Source organism: Myzus persicae, unplaced genomic scaffold, assembly GCF_001856785.1.
Source record: "Myzus persicae strain clone G006 unplaced genomic scaffold, MPER_G0061.0, whole genome shotgun sequence".
In the NCBI taxonomy this organism is placed as follows: domain Eukaryota; kingdom Metazoa; phylum Arthropoda; class Insecta; order Hemiptera; family Aphididae; genus Myzus; species Myzus persicae.
In genome coordinates, this window is record NW_019102621.1 from 246,067 (window position 1) to 269,753 (window position 23,687).

The following is a 23,687-nucleotide window of genomic DNA, read 5'->3' on the forward strand; positions in this document are numbered from 1 at the left end:
AATCTTAGTTTAATTTATACTTAACCACCCCCCCCCCCCCCATCGCATAATCTTGGCTACGCCACGAGTAGTAAATACCTATACTGCGCAGTCGACATTTTAAGATACTGTTGGTATATTCGAAATGAAAACAAAAACATCCAGATTGACGATGGAAATAAACACTATAACTTCTGCTATAGGTACTATGATAATATAAATACCTATACTAATACATTTAGTTTCGTTTCAAAATAATTTTAACAAATTAATAATGTTAATAGTATATCTTCTATGGTACTTCGTTTTATCATCTCGTGAATCGTGATGTTATTTTTTTATTGCTTAATACCTTGTACATCCTCGAACAATATACTATAAAATACTCATAGGATAATGAATGTTCTATCTTAAAATATAATTACCCTGTATGACATGTATACAAACGTGTCATTCGTAAAATATGTTACAGTTCTAAGTGAACTTCACCATTTAGGTACATATACATATTATATAAGCCATAATATAAATACATATCAAGATGAAAGAAAATATATGTAATAATGTCATACAGGAGGGTTTATATTAAATATTTCGCAAACACTTTTTAATCATTCACCGATTTTTTCATAACGTTATTTATATATTCATTTTTTACACTAGTATTAAAATGTATACTACCATAACTATGGCAAATTAGGTGTATCTAGTCGGTACACCAAAATTTAAGCCTGTATTTTATAGGTAATATTTAAAAGTAAAATGTATGCATCAGATTTATTTGTACAAAGTAAACACTATAAGGCAATCGATTATTGAGTAGACTGATTATTAAATTAACAAGTTTCAACCGATTGATACAACATCGTTTGAGCCGCTATGCATTATAAAATTCTAAGCTGTAATCTATAAAATGTTTTTCAACAAATAATTACACTCAATACATGTTTATCTATATATCTATATATACATAGAGTTTTAAATTTATCAAGATATTAATATGTTTACCTATATCTAGATTCTTTAGGTATTATTATTTATTACAGTACTCGCTGTAGATAATTGTAACTCGTGATAGGGTAGGGCAAATTGCATAACTTTGCTGCACCTTGCCTTATAGTGTAGTCGACTACACAGCTCCTTTCGTTTAACTTTCGGCACATTATAGTAAATATTTACTTTAATGTTGCAAATACTACAACTATGCACTTGAGTTTAAAAAAATATGTCCTACATATGTTAGTAAAATTTAAAAAGAATACCTGTGATGGTGATGAGCAGCCGCAGCTGTATATTGTTGGTAATGTGTTTGCCATGGATCTGCGGGGTTACCAGCAGTACCATGATGATGGTACATTGTGTCGGGATGATACACTTGACTAGTGGAGTGATGTGAGTGATAATTACTATTCCAAAACGACGCTGGGAAGTTTCTGGAAGACATTGGGGAAGTATCTAAAATTATAAAATATAACATAGTTAAAGTTAAACAAGAAAAACAAATAACACGATTAATTTGTGGGTAGTATTATGCTAATTTATAATACGTCATCCAAGATTGAGCAACTTAATGATAAAAAATAAACTTAAGTTCAAACTAGTTAATTATTTTAAGGTGAATTAAAAGTGACTTTTTACCTTTTAATTATTTTTATCTTACATATTAATTTTATCAAGTCGAAACTTAAATAATTGCATTATTTTAAACTATAAGTTAACATTTTTACAATATATAAAACCAATATAACAGAGACACATAATGATTAAATTGATTATTACATGCGTGGAGTATATAAACATATAAATATATAATATAGGTACCAAAATAATTATTTTGTTTTTTTCAAATTATACAAAAATATTATAGTAGGCACCTACATCATGCTATACATACATTTTATAGATATCAATGTTTCTTTGTTAACAAAATACAATCCCAACATTTAATGAATTTATAAAAAAAAATGTTTATTGAACTTTCTTAATAATAATAAGTTTATAATTTATAAAGTATAAAATAATAAAATAAAATAATTAAGCATCTTTTGAATTTACCGCAGACAAACTTTGTATTTCTATTGATAATAACACTCAGAAACATAATTCTATCAGAACATATTTGCGATTGTGCGTTTTCTAAGTGCAAACGGTAAAAGAGTTAAGAGATAAATTGAAATAGTTACCTATATTTTATAATTCTGCATTTAATCGTATTTATCGTTCATACAGCAATAAAGAATTGGAAAACGCAAATTGTAAATCGCTTTCTATCTGCACGTACTTCAAAATCGAACGTGCTGTTCCGTGTCAATATTTAATCGTAGAAAAAAGATTTGTGAACCTTACAGGTACGTCCTACAGATAGAAAACGATTTGCAAGTGATATAATCGAATAATCGCAGAAAACCCAACTATTTTTATTAGTCGGACGGTAAAACAATTTGATGCTTTAATCGTTAAAAAATGCAATTATTACTCTAAGTGTGTGTTCTATTCACATTGTACACTGTTGCATACGTTACGGGTTTATTGAACTCCTGTAAGTGATTATAATATAAAAAACGTAATTTATCATACAAAATATGATCAGCGAACGGAGACATTTTTCGGTGTCAACTGCAGCAGCAGGTATGATGAAATAGGTGACCTAACAGAAGTTAATATACCTATAAGTCATCGTATATGATGAGATATTATAAATATTATAATTTATACATCATTTAGAACTATTCGTTTGATGATTCTTTAATGGCACATTAATGATGTTAAAATGTTGTAAAATAATCATCATACCTATATATAGTATGCGAATTGCAAGGCCTCTCGTATTATAGGTGCACAAAGTATTCATTGAAAAAATGTCATTATCTAATCAATACGTGCGTATAAAAATGCGACGGTTTTTGACGCGTGTCAAATTTTTATTATATATACGAATATTATATGTAGGTTCAAAGAGTTCGTTTTTGTGTAAATATTTCTGCAAGAACAATAATCCCGTAAACATTACAGGTATACGATCAAGCCACTGCTGTAGAATATCATACCTACCGACGTTCTTCATATATAATATTATAATATGCTGTCGTATAGGTACTTGTACTTATTGGGTAACATAATATTATAATTTTGTACACTCATATGATATTATAATATTATATTATTGTCGGAAGATAAGGTCATATATTTTTAACGAATATAAATCTTGTATTACCTATCTCAATACAAATTTGAAAATGATTAGTCGAAGCATGATTATATTGTGTTATTAATACTTATTAACCGCTGAAAATCGACCGAGTTACACGGCCGGGTCTTGTGTATTATACAGTATTACATTATAACTTATAAGTCGTTTATATGCTTGAGTGTGTGTGTTTGTGTTTATACCGCCGATGCCGCCAATCCGATCTATTGTTTCCCAATCGAATTTGGAGTAGGTATATGTATATATGTATATATTTACTGCGGTGGTGGAAAATAAAAAGAGATACGGATCGAAGTCGGCGTTTGGACAAAAGACGTTCGGAGAAGTGCAAACGAATATATATAATACAACTATATATATATATATATATACGCGTGTGTGTACGTAAAAAAATATACACAATAATAAAATAAAAAAAAACAATGAGGAATTAAGAAGCGAATAAAACGTGTGTGTATGTGTCTGTGTGTGTATAACAGGTTTGGTTGGGTCCAATATAATTTACAAATCTACTCGATCACACACACACACTCACCACAAAACACAACGAGCGCGTGCATATGCGTCCTTCTACACCTGTAAAAATACAACAATAGCTCTTCCAAAGCGCAGCCGAAGAGAAAAATAAATAACTGAAACAGTGGACCCGTGGGAAAGCCCGAATACGACACATTTGTTACAGCCCGAACAATCCTACTTACATTATAAATCTTCTTTTCGGACCAAACAGTCCACGCCGCTCTGCTCCACACAAATTGTAAGGGCACGTGACAAACCGCATAATAATAATTAAGCTCCCAAAATGAGTTGTGCTCAGTAAAGCAACAAATGGCAGGTGTTGGAGGGTTACAAAATATGTTATAAGATTTAAATTATTGAGTTTTTGAGATGACGAATATAATATACAATATGATAATATTCGACGACCGTAGAGTTTTTATCTCTATACATTTATTATATTATACGGGTAGGTAATCCATTACTTTAACAGTTCGCTTGCATAATTTTTAGTCGTTACAAAACAACATTTTTCGAAAAAAAAATGATCATTTTCAATATTTTTTATCGTTATCTACAAAGTTCTTCTTCTCATTTGAATGACTGAAACATACATTTTTAATTTTATAATCCGATGCAAAATATTATTCGAAGTATTTTGATGTATAACAATCAAATTTTGAACAAGCAGTTTATTGCAGTTTTAACATAACTTATTTAGTATCTAATGTTTAAATGATCGGAGTGGTGGACCAACATTTTAATGGGTTAGGTACCACTTCACTCGGCACATCAAAACATACAATACTTACAATAGGTACCAACTCATTTGATAACTACTCATCCGGAATTCAATTTTTACATTGGTATCGAAGTAGAAACTTGTGTTTGATCTTTTTGGGTGTTGAATAATTTTTCTTCTTACTTTTCTTAGCACCACCTCTTAAACGAAGTACTAAGTGAAGAGTTGACTCCTGTATATTGTAATCAGATAATGTACGACCATCTTCCAATTGCTTGCCAGCAAAAATTAGAGGTTGTTGATCCGGGGGAATGCCTTCTTTATCTTAGATTTTCGATTTTAAATTTTCAATAGAATCTGATGACTCAATCTCGAGAATACTTGTCTTACCCGTAAGGGTTTTAACAAAAATTTGCATCTTGCTGAATCAACTTCGCACAAAATGAAACGCCAGCCAAAACTCAAAATCGACTTCAAATCTGAACCATTATAAGTGAAAGGAAAGTAGAAACTACAAAATATATTCTGCTTTGAAATAAGGAATTTAAAATGTATATAGTCTTTTAAAATAATAATGATAAAAATAATAATTAAATAAAGTTGACTTTTAACGACTTAAGATTATATAAAAAAATATTTTCAAAAACGTTGATAGGTTTTGAAATAATGTATGTGTTACCCGTTAAATGGATAACTCGGTATATTATATTTTGCTATCAATTTAACAATTTGAATGTAGAGATATTATAATGATTGTACTGTTTTCTCCTAAGTATAATCCATATTTAAATCACCCCACACCCACCACTTAAAAAAATCCTAAAAGTTGCGTGACTGGTTTTATGTAATAATAATGTAATAATGTGCTCGCCTCACGTACACATCTTCGTTTAAGTTTAAACGACTTTAAACTTATGCAGGCACCCGACAAATGCTATTCGAAAGCGCGTTCTAATAATAATAATATACACAGCGTATGTGTGCGCGATTTCCGTTTATTAAACTTTCGTTAACGCCAAGTTTCGAGAACCCTCGTCGTTGTTCGGGGGCACTAGTCTATATACGCGGTGGATTTCTCGCAAATATTTCCTCGAGAATATTATTATTAGACTTCTCCGAACTGTTAAATCGCGGCAAACTTCATTATATACTTGAAGATTGTATATGTTTAATAGTAAATAGTTTGTGCGTGGCTTTATATGTACAGTATATATTATATATAAACTATATTAGAATTGTCCGTACACAGTACATAAAATATTATGTATTCCTACAATCCTACTGTTTATATTTTATGCTCCAGCTACTCAAAAATGAATTTTTTTATTCACAATTTGAAATATTGATTCAATAATGTCTATTTGTGTTATTATAATACTATTATAATATTATGAGTTCACAATTAAATTATGATTTATACTGTCTTTTCACTCCAATCAGTAGAATGCTGACAACAGCAAACTCTTTAAGCAATTTTGACTTTTTCTATGAAGATTCAATCATTTTAAAGCGTCTAGTTTAATTTAATTTAAATTGACATATAATACACTATTTAATTTATCATTACCAATTATGATTAATAAGTATTCGTATCATTATTTTTACTGTACTGAGCCCGACAGGGCGTTTTATATATATTATTATTAATTATTATAATAACAATTAATAATTTACTTAATTGTTTTTTATCTAGGGCATTGACAAGCATAGCACCCCCTCCCTAGTATCATATATTATTGTTACTCTCATAAGTAAATACCACGCAGGTAAAATGTAATTGGTTCGTAGTATAGAATAAATACTATAGCCATAATTAAGATGGCTTATATTGCCGTTAGGCGTTTATCATATTTTTATTTTTGGTTTTTCACAATAATTTAGAAAAATACTGTAATTTACCACCAAAATACCAACTAGATCCAATTTGTTTACTTTAAACCACCATTAGAGTCGAAGATTTGGAACTTTTTAACTGTTCTAAAAGGCGATGACAGGCACAAAAAAAACATTTTTAATAGAACAGTATAACACAAATCATAACTCTCAAGTATAATATATACAATATATATATTCATATAATATGTATAATAATACTAAATGCATGCATAAATATGGCTCCGCTCAGAATCTAAAAATCGAACTAATTTTCCTTTGAAAACAAACACCTAATTAATTTAACATCGATTTAAAAATTATAAAATTACGTTGTTTAAATATTGTTCATACATTAAAATGTTGTTACGATAATCTTCCAATTTATTCAGTAGTATATGTTTTTAATAATAGAACTTTTTAAAGTGTAGTGTAAATATTTTTAATTAATAATAGTATAAATGCCGAGATATTTTTAAACTATATGTTACACTTACACACTCATAATAGCGGAAAATAAACCGCACGTGACTTCACGTTCTACTGATAAGGTTTACAGAAAAATTAATTGACTGATATAATATTCAAACATTTTAAATGTTTTTATACTTCATAGCTAAAAATGAGTAGCAGGTACAAAAATGATTATGAAAATAGCTTAAAGTCAGAGATTTCTTATTGGAGAAGTATCAACAGATATTGAGGTACACCATAGCCTATATATATACATATAAGTAGATTACACATTAAGTCATAATATGAAATCTCAGAGTCAGTGTTGTTCTATAATTATAAGTATAGGTAGATCCTGAAATCTTTTAATACTTATGAACAGGGATTTATTATTTGTATATTAGGTGCAATGATTAGTTAATTGTTTAAGAAATTGTATTTTATTATTTTATGAGTATAGTTATAATAGGTAGTATCATATCGACACAAAGGACAATGTTTTCAGTAAATATTCATTAAATAAATAGAGTAATTAACGTTTAATTTACACATAATAATTATAGTTATTCCGAATAATAAAATGTCTACTTGCTTTTCCGTTTCACACAAAATATTTAATACGAAATGAGTGGATATACACAATATACTACAATCTAAACGTTGTATCTGTAGGTATAAAGTGTTGTTTCCAATATTTTTTTTTTTTAATGGATTTACGACATATATTTTCATCTTACGACAGAGCGTGATTGTATCTCTAACAGGATTTTGTAAGGTGACCCTAGGTTAAGTTAATCACATTAATTCTTGTATTTTTTTTTGTGTGTTTTTGTGGATAAACAATGTATATAATAGCCTATAGGTACACAAGGAAAAATTATACAGTGAACAATTTTAGCGGTGTCTTGCCAGTGATTTCTGTTTAAAATATATACTTTAATATACGAGTACAATAACATGAATACAATATTTAAGTGATGATAATTGTAACATATTATACGTTAAGGGGACATTTAAACGATCATTTGTTGTCAGTGAAGTATAATCAGTTTGTGTGCATGGTACACTATATAGCGTTTTTAATTATTTAAAGTACCAGCTATACCTTAATAACATTAAATAATCAAATTATATAACGTACCTATTATTATTACAAAATATAGTTTATTTAAAAATACACCAATTCCCATCGTTTTATATTGTAGAATGTAGATATATGTATGTTATAACTTATTATTATTTTATTAAGTTTTATTGATTCGAGCGGTTTTCAAAGAATTTAAATGTAAAATTTTTACATGTAAATCATCGAACTTTGTTAGCAGTAACTGCTGTTATATTATACCTATACTCTATAGCAGCGGTTCCCAAACTTTTACGACCACGGCACCCTTAAAAAATTGTTTGTGTTTCGCGGAACCCAAATGTAAAATCCAACAAAACTACAATTTTTGTAAATTAAAAAAGGAAAATCAATTCCTTAAACTCTCCAGTCTAAATAATATTTTAATGATAATGTTAATGACTTTTCATTATTAAACTTAGTTTAAAAAAAAATTTTCAATCAAACATTTTTTAAACAACAAACACTAAATAAACATAATTTTCTCAATAATCTCATACATCTAACGGAACCCTTGACATTGTACCACGGAACCCTAAGGTTCAGCGGAACACACTTTGGGAAACGCTGCTCTATAGTAAACATTTTAGCCAATACAAATATTTACTGAATGTTAACATTTGTTTTACAGTGTTTTTATATTAAAATAGTAATGCCGAGTTGCATCAAAATTGATTGATTAATGATCCGCCAAAAATTTAAAGGATAAATCATGAGCATTCTAATATTATAGGTATTTTCTAAAACCATGTCCAGATGAAATGTACTGAGTGAAGTTTTATAATAAATTGATCTAAAACAAATAATAGTTAACAATCTCATATTTATATTTTGATGTTTGTTTAAGTAAGAGATTTAGTCATAAAATAATATTCTTTTATCTAAAAAGTTATTAAGAATAGGTACTTCAAATTAAGGATGGGATCTATCCGAATGCATTCAGTTTTCCTTAAAATTTAACTGTGGAAAATACTAGATACATCTTTATATTTGGCTGCTATAAACAGTACTCGCGATTAGTGTCCCCGGAGTTTGACGATATTTTGTAATGATATCATAAAAAAAATAAGTAATGTATCGTTGACGCGAGTTTGGCGTGTGTTATTCCATATACGCTCACGCGTGCATTTGCTTGCTCATGTGTGTATGAGCGAGTGTGAGTGTGTGTGTGTGTGTGTGTGTGCGTAGGTATATGATTGTTGTGCGGAGAACCAGTTTATTCGCGACGGAAGACGCATTCCTGTAGGAGGTGTTTTACAAGTGAAAGAGTTTTCTTGTACTAATTAAAAACCTATTAAAATAATGCTCAATTCTCACGCGGTCAGTATATATAACAATAAATAATGTGTCGCCATGACTCGCGGGATGGAACAGAAGAACAATTTTTCGAGAGAAGTATAGAAAAAAAAGAAAAAACAGCTATAGTCTGAGATGTTAAGTTTTTTCAGTCCAAAGCGAAAACGCATTCTCAGTCATAAGGTCATTCCCGACGTCGCCGGCGGTTTATGTGTTTAAGCGCGGCAGACTTAAAGAAAATAATATTATACTATATAGACTCTATGTTATATATTGAGGTGAGCGAGGAAAAGAAATTCCAACAATATATCGCTATTATACTTCTCCTATACGTAAGTTTTCTCAATACTGCAGTTAAAGGTCTCTAATCTATCTGAATATATTGGTGCAACTTTGTATACACTGTTGGTCTGCGCACTTATCGAACGCCCCCCCTCCCTTGAAATTACATATAAACTGCCGAAAAGTTCCAAAATATAGTAACCTGACATGTAAGTTGTATACACTTTTTTACTATGTGTTCGTATTTTATTGATAGCGTTAAAATTTAAGTCAAAACTTTTTATCGACTCACCTTTGGTCGACGTTTGATGGGCATTGTTGAGTTTTTGATCGCTGTTTAACGCCCTGGAAAAATGTTCATCTACCACGTTAGCGACGTCGCCAGTATAGTGGGTGAACACCACGCAATTTACAGACACGTATTGCGCGTGTGCGGCAGTACGCCTGTCCCCTCGCGTTCTTGAGTCGTCCTGCACGTTATCCTCGTCCTCATCCATTTCAGTGCGAACATCTACAAAAAAAAAACCAAAAACTAAAAAAACATAAATAAAAACTGTCTTTGAGAGCAGAAAAAAATAAAACTTTTTAAATCCATCATCATAATCTGTTCATTACGTCTCATTTTCCGTTTTCGTCTTAATTCCGTTAACAACACGAACAACAAGAAAAAAACAGTTTAAAACTATCCCTCTTTTGAATACATTACCTCCTCGTTAAATCACCGTGGACTGAATTACAATTCGGTATAAAACTTCTGAAAAAGGACGATTTATGTACCACAATTATGCATTGTATATTATAAAATAATGTTTATTAAGAGGCCTCTGTGTTTTGCAAGACGACAAAGCAGATTAATCTCAATATTACGAGGATAAAGCATCCTTGGGAACGTTAATTGAAGAGGATGCTGTAGGGAGACGAATATTGTCTTTTGTGAACGCTTCTAAGTGTTTTAAGGATATTTATACATCATGCTTTGTTTAAGAGCTAAATTATACCCTAGTAAATATTTTTAAAAAACTACGAGACATACTGAAACCTTAAACTATTTTCAAAAATATAGGTACACTTAAATTATTTTTAGGTGTGATTATATAAATTATAAAATAAAAATTTTAATACTTTTTTCATGTTTTTTTTAATGGTTTAGGAAGTTTAGTTTGATCGTATAGTACTTATTGATGACTGGTCATAAAAAATTGTATGTGAATGAAATTTTAGATTAACAAACGCATACCTACTAAATAACCTACCTATAATATAATAAATATTATATTGATAGTATCATATGTTGTAATGTAAGCTATAATAACGAATGTCTAAAATTCAAAATAATATAAAGCACCAAAGTTCTCTCCAGACTTCAGGTATATGCGTGGGTAAATATATAATAAAGTTACATTATATTTCATATAAACCTTAAGGGTACGCGTTCTATGAAAATATAAATTGCATACAATTGACACCTATAATACTTGAAGCTTCATATTATCTTTTATGTTATATATGGAATAGGGCTGCAGGTGTTATGTATAGTTACTAAAGCAATGGCCAATGTATATATAGCGACTGTTAAAACACTTGATATGCATGACTTGTTGAGATATCGAAGTAGTGCACAAGGTGTGTTTGATCGCAAACGCATACATCATTCTGTTTATGTCTGCATGAATTTCATGATGAGATAATAGTTTTTTATTATTTTAACAGTTATGAAAAATACAAACAGCTTGTACACTGTAATAAAGTGATTGAGTTCTCAAGATATAATAACTTAGTATATACATATATACACAACTTAAATTTATTTATTGAGCGTTATAAATCGATTAACGTTTTATAATCAAGCTAGTCTATAAAAAAATGATTTTAAAAGTGAACATATTGTTATTACAGTCCACTCATTTTTTTTGATGAATAACTTTTAACTTAAACAAGGCATTGTTTTTTGGAAACCTTAAGATACCTCTACAAACATCTGAAACATATTATAACAAGTGCATAAAAGCAATTATTTTTCACTGTTATTGGCCTTATAAGTTTGTTGGTGAGCTGACAATCAAGTTTTGATCAAGTTTATCGCAGCTTAAATATTTTATTTTTATGAATCTTTTTATACATTTATTATTGTAACATTATACAACAATCTTTACTTTGCAGTTTTATCCACTGCAAAGCACCCATTTCCGTGAATTTCGGAACTGCTAACTTAGTACAAAAGTTAATTATTAATGTGGTTATAATATAATATTACCGTCTCTGGATGTGTCTTCTTCTTTGTGTACTACCGAAACACTATTGGCAGTGGCCGGTGAGGATGCTGGGCTGGCGATGCCACCAACAGGGCCCACACTGGATGCTCCGGATCCGACGCTGCTGTGGTGTGAGTCAGTATGATCTGTAATGGTTGTCCATCTGTTCGCCGGTGAGTCTCCGCCGCCAATCGGTGAAGAAGTGGACGCTTGTTGGTGCGTTTCCAACGCTCTCAACTGTACACAAATGCGTAATTTCAATAATACAATATTATATATTATATTAATTATTAAACAGATAGGTACTATATAAATTCTACATCATATTAAAATATACAGTGTGTTTTCGCCAATTATAGGTACCGCTAAATATTACAGCTGGATGACCTTGGTCGTCCTAGGATTTACATGTGTTTTTTTTAAGGTGAAAGGTACGAGTAGTATTGAAAATACACGTTTGAGAATATTTCAAATTTAAAACGAAACGATCCATGCATACGAAATACAAGTTAGGTACTTACTTTTTATTTAAATATAGCAATGGCAATATTTTACTACAGATTTAGGTAATCATTTTTTATATATTTATATATAAATAATTGTTTTTGTATAGTGTATTCTAATTAATAAATTTACTAGGTAAGTTCAAAATAAACTGTATAATATTATGTGCACAATGTCTTGGTATTATTATCATATATTATCAACTATCACATTAAAGTTGTTATATTTCATGAATAATATTTTTTTTCACATGGATATTGCTAAACGGTAATACACCTGCTGGGCACGCGTATTTATGGATAAATACTAAAATATTGTTCATTTGGATCACCAAGTATAATATACCTCCTCAAAAGTAAGATCATTTTTTAACTTAATCACATTTTCCTATAACAATTATTAGTAAGTAAAAAAAAGTTTTTTTAGATTTTTATTCACAAAATATGTTATACTTACAATAAAATGTATTCTTGGGTTTTAATCAATATTAGGTTAAAATATAATCTTTTTTATTATTATACTATATTTATTATATTACTATATAGTAACTATATATATACCTAGTAATAGGTAATAATTATTGTTCATTGTCATAAAATCAATAGGTTCTATATAGACGACGTCGTGTAGACGTGTTGATTGGATAAAATACGATTATCTGTCTCTGCGGCTAAGCCTTTTAGACTAATGAAGTCAATTAATATTAGCTATTATTATTACACAACTAAAGTCGAACGAGTGCTGAGAAACCGGTTGAGTGCAAAGAACACGCGGGCAAAAAAAAAGTGGTAGCCCAAACTTTTTTCTTCCGAAAAACATCAATTGTCTTATCATCATATATTGCCTTTCGTATAATATAACAGTCCATTGTAAAAAAATAAATAAAGAAAAAAGAAAAAATAATAATAAAAGAATGAAAAAAACCAAAACAAGAATAAATTGTAAGATGGACCAGATACAGTGTAGGAATGCGGAGTCGGGCTGGACTTAAAAGAGCATTCCTCGTGTCCCGGCACACACCGGCTGCCTCTGATGACCATAAATCAACATGGATACATACCCGTATATACCTATAACACAGTATTTGTACGTACACTAAACTTTACAGCGCGCGGTAATTTTTTATATTTTTTTTTTGTACAAATAGTATTTTTTTTTCATCTCTCCCATACACCGGGTACCGTTACGCGATAACGCAACAATATTATAATGTACACGATTTAAAATACGATTTTCCCCGTCTTATAAGTCAACAAGCGAGAATTTCCACGAACATGGTATTATTATTTATTATAATGATAATGACAATAATCTCAGTTCGGTTTTTTTTTAAATAGGGGCGCCGCCGCCGCCACGACACGGTAGCACGAAGTTATGGAATCCCACTCATCTCAGCCATTCCAATGTGTTCATTAAAGCTTGGACCATATAAAAATATTTCAAATGTTTCTTTCGTGTAGATCGCATTATATGCACTCGAATATTTATTTCAAGTTCACCCGTTGCGCTCTCATTGCAGTTTGAGCCAGAGAAATATGTTCACACGGACTTCAGAAATATATCAAACTCCCAAGAAAGAACCAAGTTCTATAATCTATTAGAATTAATATTCAGACAACGTGTCAAAAAAAAAATATATCAACAAATATATCATGTGCATATCTAATAAATAAATAGTATTATTACATATTTAGATAATATACATATATTACATAACAATATGATAGTATATTGAACTAAATTGTCTATATAATTGTATCACACATATTTAGAGCCCTCATCAATGAGTATAATACCCTGGGTGCGAAACAAACCAAAACATACCATATTTTCGTTAACACTTTTTGTTTATAATCTTAAGTTAAAATCATTACATTATCATTACTGATAACACCTTATAAATCTTCTAATTATTTTTTTAGCAATAAAATGTCTGTTAAATTTATCTACCTATCTGCTTAAAATTGATAAACATTCTTTGCAATCAACAATCGGGATTAATCTTTATTAGGTACCTACAAAACTAATATTTTCCATACAATTTTTAAGCACTTACTAAAACTTTAAAAATATTTAGTATACACAATGTTAAACCTAAATAAAATGTTACAAAATATTATATTGTGTCTATTCTTAGTATAGCTACCTACGTATATTCCAAACCATGGTTGCAGAACATACTATATAATTTCAAATTTAAACTTTAATACTCTATAGGAAGAAAATGTGTATTAGCCTTTAGGTATACGGATAACTAAGATATATAAATATTTACAACTTGAGAATAGAATAATATTATATGCACTTACTTACCAAAATTCCATTTGAAAATTAAATGACTTATGAACATAACTTAAAATGTATCAACATTCAATTTCTTATAATATTGTAATAGTGATGAGAACTGTATTTGAAAATTTAAACTAATTAATTAATATCCAAATACGTAAGAGTAAATACAATACACATCATATTAGTCATGGACAAACCAGAATAAATTATTTGTTTTTATGAGATGAACCATTTTTTTTATGTCAAGTAACAATACATTATTTTTCAAAACAATCACGTATCGAGAAGGTTGTCAATGACAAGTATACGGCAATACTGGCGCGTGTCGTATAAAATTTCCCTCAGCAATAATATTGTCCTGTTTCTCCAACATTCTACAAATAATTCATAACCATTACGGTCACCGACACATTTTAGCAAAAATAATTGTATTGTATAAACTTGTTTTTTTGTTTTTATTTCCATCCTAAATGTATTTTCATCATCACATTAAGATATTGTAAATTACTTAATTAAGTAAATAAACTCGTTTTAACATTTATTTGAAAATGTGCTGTGTAGGAACGTGTAACTAACTTATGCGAACGCGCATTTATTGTCTCTGCCTAGTGTCTTACAAGTGCATAACATGAGATTTGCAGTTTTAATATTAGAGTGAATAACTTATTCGTTGTTATCAAACTTCAATAAAAAAACATAATTGGTTATGCCAATATTTTATAATTAGTAACCGTTCTAAATATTAAGATTACAATGTAAATACATATGTATTTGAAAATAGTTACATATATTTTAAGTTATTATCACAATTATTAATATACTTCAATAACTACCTACACCTATAAAATACCTAATAATAGTTGTACTTTCCAGACCTTTAAATTACAATATCTATGTTCAATTTTCAATCTATACACAGAAAGGAGAAATTATGAAAACTTTTCTATCACTCCTAAATTTTGGTATCTTCTATAAATAAGTCCAGCTATATAATACACGAAATGTATCTGCGTGTTTATCACTCGTTCGTGAGCAGAATCTTAAGTAAAAAAAAAACTATATATTTTTGAATTTGTGAATTTATGAATTTAATTATGAAGTAGGTATTAATGATATAAATAGGTACATACCTCATTATTCTATGTTATATAAATTGAAATTACTAATTAGTAATTATACATAAAGAAGTGTATAGAAGCTGTTACTTGTATAATATATAGGTAATACAATACATTAATATACAAGCCTTACTGTTAACAAACCCAAATTGATATGTAGTATAATAAAACAGTTAGGTTCCCATCTCTAATTAACAACTTATTTTAAGCAGATTTTATAAAGCATTTAAAAGGTTCAAACATGCATTGCATGTAACATATTTTTTTTTTTTAGTTATGCAGAAAGTTTTACAAAAAAAATACTGCTACTTATTTGAATATAATATTGATTTGCCTTCAAGATATAATACTACAAAGTATTTGTTTAAATATATGAACATATACTGCAGAATATGTGTTTAAATATATGAACATTGAATAATAAACATGTATGAATTGATAAATTCGGTTTGTAAATATTAAACTAATAATTATAATAATATATTAGCCATCTTAAATAACATTATTATTTAATTTTAAAACTAATAAAAATATTACTAAGAAAATATAAGGTCTCATAAATATTGTATTTACCTATAGGTACCTATTTATTGTACCTACAATAATATTTGGCTTTTGTTAGTTAGTGAATGTCACTATCACGTATTTTTGTTGGAAGATAATACCACTTGTTAACAGATATCAAATTTAATCGATTGACATTAACTAACATCTTTTTCATTCTATCTGTGTTGGATTTGAAAAGACAAGTTTTCCAAAACAACCGGTTTCCAGATAATATGCGACAGTATATGAGTACCCACATCGAAAATAGGTAATGATTAACCAAGAAAACGATTTTATAAAGCGTGCTCAACTAAACCCATAAAGAAGTAGAAATCATGTGCTTACGATATATATATATATATATGTATATTTATAATTACTATTGTACCGCAGTTGATTAGATCTGTGTGTTTACTGTCAGGACGTGTTTGAAATATAATAATAATGTACCTATATCACTTCATATTAAACTGATCAACTAGTAACTATACAGTGAGGACACGTGCTACAATGCTCCACGTTATTATTGAGGGGAATTTTAAAAGTTCAACAATATTAATTACTTCTTAGGTAGTCAAAGTCTTGTATAATAAAATATTTTTCAAGCATTACGAGGCCATTAGTTAATGAATATAAAAACCATCACGTTTTATTAGATTTTTAAACCTGTAGGGGCAAATACCAATAAATGTATATGGGTACTATAACTAAATAGTATGTCGTCCTTGTGTCAATTGATATTAATAATTTCGAATAGTCAAAATATAAATATATATTGTGTAACATACCCTAAATAGATTTTTTATATTTATAAAATTTATGAAAAATTATATTAAATCTTATATTTTTATTAATATTAAATTTTCAAAAGAAATAATTTAAGTAGAAGTCATATTATAGGTAAACAAATTGTTAAAGGAGTAGAAAATTAAAATGTATTCAGAAATAAAAATTATAAAACATTAGAAGTCCTAGACAAAATGAAACAGAATATAACGAAATGCACAAGTCTAAATAGTATCATGATCTAATTGGGACTCTTTATGAAGTTGACTATAGAACATATTTTTGAACATATAATAATTAATAACTAATAGTCATAACTTATAAGATATCAACACATTACACAATATTGTATATTTTTTTTTATAATATTTCACTTTGTTGTATAATTTAACTTATATTATGAATTATGATAGTGTAACAATTACCTATTAATCATGCTAGATACGTATCTGTTTATTTGTGATAATATTGCCAACTTACAAAAATATTGTAAATTCGAAATCCATGAATGAATTTATCCAAAAATAACCAAAATATTTAATACCTAAGCATCATATGAACAATCAATTCTCTTTGTTAACTTACAAACATTTTCTAAAATGATTACACCAGAGAAACCTAATAAACAACAACTATCGTTTTGGCGATAAAAAAAAATACTTGATACCTTCCAGAACGTCATTAATGTCTATCAAAACATACTGGACGAATTCAAAATATTCCCATGTTGACAACGATAAATTTTTACTGGGATACGGTGATAAATAATATATACTGACTATGAGTCCTTAAGACTCAATTTTACAAAGAATATCGACTAATCTCAAAATTTAAATATTGTATTGTTGATTATGGTATAAATTAATATTTTGTCAATTAATATGTTATTCCTGACAAGTTACAAGTAATGATCGTTTTCACATTATTTGATATTGTAGGAAACAATATTTATTTTATTTATTTCTAAGAATTAATAAAGCAAATATCAGAGTAAATATTGTATTTAATTGTACTGCAATATTAAACTTTATTAAGGAAGAACCTACTTCGAAATACGAATTCGGAATTCATAAAAATTATAAAATTCAATAAACTTAAGTTAAATTTTCATACATTATAAGTTTTTTTTTAACTTAAACTTTTTACATTTACATCAATCAAAATAACTATATTACTGTTCGGTGAAAAAAATTTTTTTTTAAGGTAAAGGTATGCCATACCATAAGGATAAGGATTAGGTAGAAAATAGTGACTATATAGTGATAGATCGGACTGTTCTATTTTTGAGCTAGACCGCACGACGGATTCGATATTAATTCAGTTTCAAACAAACCGAAAATATAGAGAAAATATTCAAGCCGAACAAAAGGTCTATATTATATAATAGTTTACATTAGTTTATTTGTAGCTACATTTATTTTTCATTTTGATAACTAAATATTAAGTTAACTTAATAAGATGCAACAAATGAAAACAATAAAAATAAATTACATACGTTAAAAGGATGCCACCCGTGTGTTGTCTCCGTCTTACAAACACTTTATGTTGTTATTTTTGATATACGAGTGATTTTATCTATTATCAAACTTAAAGGTAAGAACTTAAAATATTATCTGTTTAATATTGTTACTTTTTTTCGATATTTTAATTTTAAAGCGGGATATAAGTATGAGAAGTATAACGATTTAAAAATGCTCATATCTCACTTTAAAATTGAAATTTAGAAAAAAAATCTGACGTACAACAACAGATAATGTTCTTGCTTCTAAGTTTGATAATAGGTCAATTCACCTTAATATTAAAACCAACAACACACAATTGGTACTACTTAACGTTAATTCGCTACCTATACGGCATGTATGTTTTTTTTTAAGATGGTGGCAAGACATAAGCAACATTAACAGTTTTAATTTTTCAGGTTTGATGTAGGATTTAAGTACCCATATATATGAATAGTTCAATTCAGTTCTGGTTAAAATTTGCAAGTTCTAACTATCATTTTAGGCCTCAACAAGAGCTAGTTGGTTGTAAGGGGGGGGAGGTCATGAGGTCATGAGTGCAGTATATGTGTGTGATAAGAGGAGAGTCCCTTGGACTTATGCTATGGTTTTTTTTAAATATAATAATCATGTTATAACCACAAATTAAAATTCCAATACTGGATTGTCGTCCACAAATATAAACAATTTAAATATGGATTTTAGAGCTATTTTTTGGGAATATTACTTTAGTTTATATTTATACATATGCCTGTGTGTAATAGAGAACGAAAGAAATTATTGAATTATTTATTTAATTATAGTTGCTATGACGTGACAAGTACATGAGACATAATTTGTTATTGAAAATGAAGTGTTGGATAATACGATTTTTAAATGGGCATCTATGAAAAATAATTTATTAATGAATGACTGAAAAAACATTGTCCTTCCTTAGGTCTAAACACCTAACTATAATTACCTATATAATAACTCATTAGTCAGAGCTACCTATACATACAATATAATATAAGATTATTAAACTCTCGCAGTACCTACCTACTCAAATACAAAAAAAGTGTTAGTGTTGAATGAACATAATAATAACATTATAGGTAGATGATCTGATTAGTAGGTACAATTAAAATCTAAAAAGCACTATATCTAGATCTGCTATGGCGGTGTTATAGAAATATATGACGATAAAAATGTAATACTTAAATATTATTCCGTTAACTTTATAAATTAGGCAAGGTTCCAGGGATATTTAGTTCCATGCACGATACTATAAAGACTTTTGACTAATTTACAAATTTTATTTTTTGTTTCTATTTTCTCCTGTACATTTACAAAATAGCACTCTAACAATTACGAATCTTAATCTGTATTCTTTTATACATCAAAAATAGGTAATGACGCACCGTTTATTAAATTGGGTTATAGTTTAGGTAAGAAGGCTTGTTTTTTTTTTAAATTAGGAAAATTATCATAGCCATGATGATTTTATCAACGACCAATGTGCATAACAAATAGGAATGGGATACCCACATATGCAATGAGTCACGGATATGATAGAACCGCGTACCTAACCTACTTCTCCCGATATCTATTCTAAAAATACCTAATTTTTTTCACATTGATTTTATTGTTCAATGGTAGGTATAGGCGGCAAGAATGTTGGATAGTATTGAATAATTAATTCTGTTAGTAACCATAATATATTAATTTTCATTTCAAAAATAAATTATTGATAAGCAATTAAAAAGATATGTACCTATATGAATGAGCAATGTGGTAAATGGTAAGCAAACTATTTAATGAAGAAATTGAGTAGGTAATGAGTAGGTATTGCCGTATTAGTATGGAATGCTTGACCCCAGGCACAAAATTGTCTTAATTCAGGTATTGGGACATTTTCTATAGGTAATTTCCGTGAAAATGATAACCCCTACGTATGGTATTGAACTGGCCTGTAGATATAATCTTACTATATGTTACCCAGAAATACGGATGTATATAGGTAGGTTAGACTCGTTAGAGACAATATGAGATTTGACTTACCCGATCATATTGGTGGGTAAACGGCGCGAAGTGATGATGCGGCGCCCTAGTAGGCGGAGCGGCCGTGCCCGAAGACCTCTGGTACAGATACGGATAATACGCCTGATACATAACCTCTGTGCAGCTCATAGTCCGCACTCGACGCGAGACCGACACATTTAATTAAAATATCGCAGACGGATCGAAAACAATTCCAATAATCATGCACAACGACCACTGAGTATAATACAGTAATATGACGATAAACACTCGAATCAAAAATTAAAACGAAAAAACCCGAGAGAACGTTGTACCCTACGAAGCGTAAATATAATATATTTTATGTAGGTATATTTATGCGGAGCACAATATTATCCTTCACCTACGTCTGCAGGTTATTGTGGTTTGACGGCAGAGACGACAGCGTGAAATCCGCGAAAATCACAATACAGCAAATCAGTCAAAATCGCTCACTTTAATTATTCGGAAAAAACAGAACAAACAATTAATACGGCGATTAAAACGATTTCGCACAACACAAAAAATGTAACAATATCAATAGGTACTTAAAAAATCACAACGACGACACGATACGCGATATACGCGGTGCGCAGATACGTAAGTCTGAACGTGAGCGCGGGGACTGCGGTCTGCGGCGACGGTCGACGTCGAGGAGAGTTTCAGTCTCCTCGTGCAGCGCCCGCGTACCGTCGCCGCTACCGTCGGAAAGGCTTGGTTTACCGGCGCCCCCCGACACGCCCACCACGCCGACCAATCGCTGTCGGAGGTCCGTCCGTCGGTTCGTCAGCTTGTCGTTGAGTCCGGTCGGCCGGACGCGTAGGGTACAGGCAAGGTCGCCGCGCAACCCTCCGCCATGCACCCGCGCCGCACCACCACAACGATCGCCAAGGATTTTAATAATATTGCATTAAAATTTAAAATATTAAAGCACTCTTAGAATTTATCAGGAATATCCAAAATAATATATCACATATTTTTTTTTAAATTTTAAATTATAAAAAGGCATTTATTAACATTAGTTAATTACTTATTTAATACGTACCTTATTTTGTTGACGATTTTCATAAACAATATTCATAAAATTATCAATGGCTCCAGCCGTCCGAAGATTTTCTTTTGAAAACCTAAACTTTAAATTATTCATAACTGGAAAATAAATAGTTCACCTATTATAGTTCTTTCATAATAAAATGTCTTCTTCATATTGTGAACCTTTTCTGTGGTATAATTGCTAAATTGTTTAGTTGTATCATTGATTATAAATACAACTAACTATAATAAACTGAACTCTACTGTCCCAATACAAGCTATGCTTACAGGGAGTTTTGCTTATCTGTCTATTTTATTAAGTGTATTGTGACCTATATTTGCAAAGAATAAGTATTATTATTATAATTATTATTTATTATTATCTTATACCATGCTAATATTTTATGAATTTAAATAATGATATTTTAAGGACTAACAAAAATCTTGTAAATTAAATACATAGGTAGGAGACGGCGTGTGTCATCCTAGCATAATTGAAAAAATAATGAAATTTAATAATTAAGAAAAATTAATAGACATTTAAAATCTCTCGTGGCTATAAATAATAGCTCAAAAGGAGTCTAAATATTTTGAAAATTTTATCATGTTTAGAAAATAGTCGTATTGACATTTTATGAACATTCAAAGTATCTATAGAGTTATTTTAGTTTCTGAGTTGGATCAAAAAGTTAAATCAATTTTTGTTAAAAATTGGTCAGTTATTTTGTTGTCTTAATATCTAATTTAAACTTAAAATATCTATTAAAAACCATATTTAATGTATTATACTTAGTTTTTTTTACTTTCCACCAAACTTTTTTGTTAGAAACCTTATGGGGAATATTCTATTAAATTTCCATATGTTAACTGTGAAAAGAAAAAGTTTTATGAAGTTCAAACTAAAAAATAATTCACAAATGTTAGCAATTGCGATGATTTTCGTCAAAATTCTAACTTCAGACAATCATAAAAAATTACCTTGGATTTAAGTTCAATTTTTTTTAATTACACGCTATTAATACACTACCTATATGGAATCTTGTATTACATTTTCAAGTTATTTAATGGAGCAAAATACCTATTATATAATAATTATAATTATAAGTTTATTTCCATCAAAAAAGTGTATGTAACAAGTAATAATAATATTACCCTTAATAGCTAATGTTAAAAAATGATGGATCACCTCAAAAGCCAATGGATGTGCTAGAGGAGAGAGTTCACAAGGTAATAATAAGTTAGACACAAATTTTAACTATAAAATAAAAAAATCAGATAACAAGATCGTCTTAATAAAACTAAACAAAGCAAAATTACAAAAACAAGCGAAGCTACGAAATCAAAGTATTAATATAATTTTATAAATTGAGACAATTTTGAAGTTATTTACATTTAAATCGTGATCACAGCAACATTTTATAGACTTGTTTTGAGGACATTATATTATATTTACAATAATTGAAAAAATACTAAAAAAAAAATCAAAAATGACTATAAAATGCTCAAAAATATAAGCATTTGGTAAAAGTTGCAAGTATAGGTATCTACAGAAGTATTTACATTTATTATTTTTTGAATTACACTAATCAAAAAAATACAATATCGTCAAAAACTACAGGTTTTATGTATAAATGGCCGTTTTTCCTGATTATTTTGAAAATACTGTGAATTTTCAATTATAACCTATCAAAGGTACCAATTATAGTCTATAGATCCAAATTTCTATTAGAAACCATTCTCAAAGTGGAAATTTAAAGCATTTTTTCGACTACTCATTATTATTCAAACATAAAAAAACACACATTTTAAAATCACATTCCTCGCTCAACTCAAAATCCAAAAATCCTGTTAAGGCAAGTTAACAAAATATGTTATATTTTATGTATTATTATATTAAATTATATATTTGTGTGCAAACACTGCAAACAAACTCAAAAAATTTGCGAACTTTTAAAATACATCTAATTCTTCGGACCGGCCAGCCAATGAAAAGAAACTATAACCTACTAATACATTTAAATAATAATAATAATAGTTCAAAATAGTTTATCTCTAAATATAAACAAATGTAATGTTATTACCTTTTCACGCATTGATAATCCTATTAGCTTTGATTACAAAATTGATAATTGTTTCGTTACAAGAGCGACTTCTATTAGAGATTTAGG

General features: G+C 29.0%; 1 protein-coding gene across 1 annotated transcript in view; it reads right to left on the bottom strand.

Moving 5' to 3' along the window:
- Positions 1-21,138, bottom strand: part of LOC111032803 (protein vestigial) — a 32,210-nt gene extending 11,072 nt beyond the window's left edge. The window contains exons 1-4 of the mRNA XM_022313261.1: positions 20,491-21,138; positions 11,708-11,942; positions 9,746-9,964; positions 1,242-1,434 (exon numbers count right to left, since the gene is read on the bottom strand). Coding sequence (XP_022168953.1) covers positions 1,242-1,434; positions 9,746-9,964; positions 11,708-11,942; positions 20,491-20,619 — 776 coding nt within the window. The 5' untranslated portion in view covers positions 20,620-21,138. The remainder of the gene's footprint in view (positions 1-1,241; positions 1,435-9,745; positions 9,965-11,707; positions 11,943-20,490) is intronic.
- Between the last annotated feature and the right edge of the window lie 2,549 nt (positions 21,139-23,687).